General features: G+C 36.0%; 1 protein-coding gene across 1 annotated transcript in view; it reads left to right on the forward strand.

Moving 5' to 3' along the window:
* tub (TUB bipartite transcription factor) overlaps nt 1-5387 on the forward strand; it is a gene marked incomplete in the record, with an annotated part of 21200 nt that overhangs the window by 13754 nt on the left and 2059 nt on the right. The window contains 3 exon segments of the mRNA XM_014026636.1: nt 1687-1878; nt 1997-2109; nt 5053-5167. Of these exon segments, the coding sequence (XP_013882090.1) occupies nt 1687-1878; nt 1997-2109; nt 5053-5167 (420 nt within the window).

Here is a 5387-nt window from a genome sequence, read left to right on the forward strand (position 1 = left end):
TCCAGCATTTCTAACATCACTCTCCAGAGCATTCCACAATTTCACTCCCTGTATTGACGAACACCGTTCCCTCAAACTTGTTCGAAATCTGTGCTTCACAAATATTTCATTTCACTTTAAATTATAAGAGCTGTCTCTTTTAACAAAATTTAACTGTATATTCAAAGGTAGCATGTTTTATGAGCCTTAAACATAAGCTGTAGAATACTGTAATCAACCAACTCATGAAGTTTTAATAATTCCAATTGACAAAACAATATATATGATGGGTGACTGTATTGTTTTCTAGTAATAACTCTTATTGCTCTTTTCTGCAAAATAAAAATTTAATTAATTAATTAATTTATTTATTTACTATTATGTATTTTTTTAATAAGCTGGTATACATGCAAAGTTTGGAAAACAAGAATTTCATGCTTCATAACTCCAGGAAGTTTTACCGCAATAGATGTAGGACACAAACTTGTAGAACCCTGTAAAATGGTCCATCTGAGACTGCTAGCCAAAAACTGAATGTAGCAAAAGGTTGGTTAAAAAAGTTAAATGCTCACGAGAAATAACGAAATCCCTGCTAAAATCTTAAATAGCAAAAGGCTAGCTCAAAGCACCAAAATAATATCTAAATGCCAAAAGTTGCAAACAAGTGACTATGTACTGTAAATGCTGCAAAAGGCTAGCTAAAAGCTGCAAAGAGAAAAATGCTTGAAGAAATAGAACGGTCATAAAAGCTGGGAGACAAAAACAAACAAACAAGTTTTTCAAAGTAGATAAAAAATAAAATACTATTTTTTGATGGAAGTGGAAGAAAATGTCTTTCCGTGTGGGGAACATATACATAAATTAAGTACAAAAGCTACATCAAACAAAAATCATAGCACCCAGCTCCTCAATGAGCAGAATATTTTAAAATATAAATGTCTATAATTATTATATTTTCATAGAAGTATGTTGTTTGAAAAAAAAAACAGTGTGACTGCTCAGAGAGCTTGAACACAAAAATGCTTTTCAATGGTTTACTGAGTGTTTTAAACAAACATCTATTTCGAGATCCGCAAACAGAAATCTGATTCTTTAAAACTGTATAACTTACCTCTTTACACCATTTATGGAGCTGTTTTATCCAGGTGTCCTACTGAAGAGTGAAATAAAAAACACTGAGCTAAATTGCCTGCTCTTTCATATCTATAAACATGGACTGATCGATATTTGAGCTCTGAGAGATTACTTCACCGCACAGCTTTTTTCGACAGTGTCTCCTGAGATGTCTTTATTGAGAAAACACATTTCAGATTTACTGAGGCTTCTTCTGACTACCAAACTCAAAATGCCTGAGTGAGAATGACTAATCGACGCAGCCTGAGCTTACTCTTCGTTGTCTCACTAATCTTATCTTCTTTTGTTAACACACTACAATGGGAGGATTTACTATAGATGAAAACTAAGCAAGAATCAAGGTTTCAGATAAAAACAGCCTTTGCTTTGTTATGAACTTTTTTGCATCTCTCCATCAGTCGGTTCAATCTTCTTTTCCTTCACTCAGTCCTTATTTTAGACACTGTGTGCTCATTACCAGTCTCAGGGGTCAGTTTAGTTGAGCTTCATTACGCTGCTTCACTCTGTTTTAATGAAAGTTTGCTTTACAGCATTACTCGTCAGTTAACCATTTCATCCTGCTCTCTCCTGCAGGACGTGGCGTCAGCACCCACTCCGCCTGCTTGCGAACCTGCCATCGATGTGGAGGATTTAGAGGAGTTTTCGCTGCGACCCGCGCCACAGGGGGTCCGAGTGAAATGCCGGATCACCAGAGACAAAAAGGGCATGGACAGAGGAATGTATCCCACCTACTACCTTCACCTGGAGAGGGAGGACGGCAAGAAGGTAAGAGGGCTTGGTTTGTGAAGAATTTAAAACCTGCAGTGGATTTGTCAGTGTGACTTGTGTTGAAGTGTGATTTTTTTTTAATGAAATTGCATTTTATTGGCTTGGTTTGACTCAGGTGTTCCTGTTAGCTGGCAGGAAGAGGAAAAAGAGTAAAACTTCCAATTACCTCATCTCCATCGATCCCACTGATCTGTCTCGCGGTGGAGAGAGTTTCATCGGTAAACTGAGGTAAATCCCTGAACACCGCGGCTCGCTTCATGAGATCATTTGCAGTGAAAATGATTTACACTGGGAAATTTATGGAGAGAAATGATTTTATGTTAATAAACCACTGCTTGTGTTTATTTTGCTGCTTATATAATCTTGTCTTTAGTTGTTTAAAGGATATTTCTTGCTGAATTCTGTCAYTTTTCTTAAACCTGTGAGAAAAAACGAATCAGTTTCCTCATTACATCCCTTTTAATCGAGTTCAGATTTTGAAAGTAGAGTTCTGTAGGAATTTTATGAACAATTACTACCTGTTGTAGCTAGATCTTTGACCTYTCGCAGTCTGAAGAATAATGGATTAGCTTAAACCAGATTAATGAGCCAATGGCTGCTTGTCAGTCCGGTCAGACTTAACCCTTGTTTTTTTTTCAATCTGAGGTTGTTCAAAGAGCTATCCCTACCTGTTAATAATTTTACCACAAAACTTCACTTCAAAATATCTGAACCATCCCTTCTTGTTCTGTTTAAGTTTACCTTCTCGAAATAAATAGTGTAATTAAAAAKACATGTCTTAACTTCCTTATGTGAACAAGTCATCACTTAAAGTTTAAAAACTACCCTTTCAGTTCATTTAAAATATTTACAATTTTAAATATGACGAGTGTAAAACAACAAAATCCATTGAGAGAACCTGAAAGCAGCACCGGCGGCTCCATGAAAACTCCTCTGCAGTGCAATCAAACGTGGCTCCATGGAGCCTTTTTAATCTTCAGAGACTGACCGCCCGTCAACGTGCTGCTCAAAAACTCTGCAGCTACAGCTCTGCTTGAATGATGGAGATCTAAATATGAATGAACACTTACCTTTCAGCTTGTGCTTTTCGAGAGTCCTTGAGGAGATTGGCCTAAATGAGGTTTGGCTTCTGAAGGAATCATCCAGCTTTTTAAAGATGTGAATGCGAAACACTTTTTTTTTTTTAAAAAAATAGCACATTCTTTTTAAACAGGGTTTTGTGAAAATCACCATGTTTAGATCAATGTTTGGGCTGTTCAGCAAGCTGCACTGATTAAATGATTTGTGGGAAAAAAAAAGAAATGTCAGAAAAGACCAATAGGATTTACTTTTACTGTTGATAAATATTTGTAATTAATTTAAAAAATATGTATGTTCTCAAGATCCTTGTTCTTTTCATGTAAAAACACATTTACCAAGACTTGACATATCAAATGTTATATATAAATGCACTGTATACACAGTTTACATGGTTATTTTAAGGCATTTCACATTTCCCAAATATTTAATGTTTTATATAAAATTAATAAGATTTCTGACCTTCTGCCTGCATCTGTAGGGCAATGGTTCCCAACTGTTTTAGACTTGTATACCCACTGAGCCATTTTGTCACATTAGTTCCCCTTCAGTCAAACGTAATGATGATTCTCCAAAACTACAATGTACTACAACTGATTATTAAATGAAAATTATTTATTTAACCCCCTAGAACATTTATTTCTCAGGCATTTTATTTTTTAACTCAAATTAAACAAAGATAAAAAAAAATGTTGCCTTGAAAGTGAATAAGTAATTATATAAATGAACCAGGTAATGGCATTTGCAGAAAACAGCAGCATCCAAAATACATTGTATTGTCCACAATACATCAGAAACTCTCCCAAATGAGCAAATTCTGTGAGATTCCACATTTGTACTGGATTCCATTTTGTGTTAATTCCGTGATTCCAACTGCAATTTCTGCATTGCAGAAATTATAGGGCCCTACATATCTCAGTCCTATTTTATTTAATTTTTTACACATCCTGGAAATGTTTCCACATACCCCCCTGTAATATGCTCGTGTACCGCTGGTTGGGAATCACTGCTTTAGACAGTGTGAAGGTCTGGAGGAACTGTCCAAGMTCCTGAAAGTGCTGAAAAGTTTTAGGACCTTGGACAGTGTGAAGGGTTGAAGGAACTGTCCACGGTCCTGAAAGTGCTGGAATGTTTCAGGACTTTAGACAGTYTGAAGGACTGAATGAACTGTCCAAGGTTCTGAAAGTGCTGGAATGTTTCAGGACTTTAGACCAGTGGATCCCAACCAATTTAGACTTGTCTACCCCCTGAGCCATTTTGTCATACCACTAGTACCCCTTCAGTCAAACGTAATGATGATTCTCCAAAACTATTCAATTCAACAATTTGCATTTAGACACAGATATGATGAGAAGTCAAGTTTATTTTCGATTTAAACATTAAAAACAGCATTTTAATAACAACTGAAAGTGACATAGTTACTTTATTATGGTATAGAATTTAAATAAATGCCTGAGAAACACATGGTATTGCCCCTTTAAATATATAAACCAGGTGATGGCAGGTGCAGAAAACAGCAGCTTCCAAAATACATTGTATTGTCCAAAGTACGTCAGAAACTCACCCAAATGAGCAAATTCTGTGAGATTCCATGTTTTWTACTGGATTCCATTTTGTGTTAATTTTGTGATTCTGACTGCAATTTCRGCATTGCAGAAATCATAGGGCCCTACATATCTCAGTCCTATTTTTATTTATTTTTTTACACACCTCGGAAATTTTTTTCACATACCCTCGTAATATGCTTGCGTACCCCGAGAGGTACACGTATCCCTGGTTGGGAATCATTGCAGTAGAGGATTAAACCTCACAGGGACTTCAGTCAAATCCAAAATTTTATTCAAGACATCAGTAACTCAGACCCAAATCTTATGATTGCACCATCTTGGCCTTCGGCTAGTTTTGTCTGAGATCTATAATTTATTCTAACTCATTAATTAAAAAATATATAAATACTGTTTTCTATTTCATTTTTTTATGTGCACATCAGTGTAGCTGATAATTTTACCTGTATTGTTACAGTGCTTTTTAATTAATCCATYGTAACAATATTTTTTTMTGTGTGTSTSTGTGTGTGTGTGTGTGTGTTTTCAGGTCAAATCTCATGGGAACCAAGTTTACTGTTTATGACAACGGTCTGAATCCCATGAAGAGCACCTCAAGCCTAGAAGCTAGCAATCTGCGTCAAGAGCTAGCAGCTATCTGCTATGTGAGTTCAAATCTGCAGCTGTAGCTTCTTTAATGTATTATTGAACAGATTTGTTTGTTTCCCATTAGTTTACTAGAATACAGTAGAAATATTAGAAGGTCCCAAACTTCGTAGACTGGTTTTATATAGTACTTTTGACAAACGTGTGTGTGTGTGTGTGTGTGTGTGTGTGTGTGTGTGTGTGTGTGTGTGTGTGTGTGTGTGTGTGTGTGTGTGTGTG

The sequence above is a fragment of the Austrofundulus limnaeus genome, unplaced genomic scaffold (assembly GCF_001266775.1).
Source record: "Austrofundulus limnaeus strain Quisiro unplaced genomic scaffold, Austrofundulus_limnaeus-1.0 Scaffold5, whole genome shotgun sequence".
NCBI classification, from domain to species: Eukaryota; Metazoa; Chordata; class Actinopteri; order Cyprinodontiformes; family Rivulidae; genus Austrofundulus; species Austrofundulus limnaeus.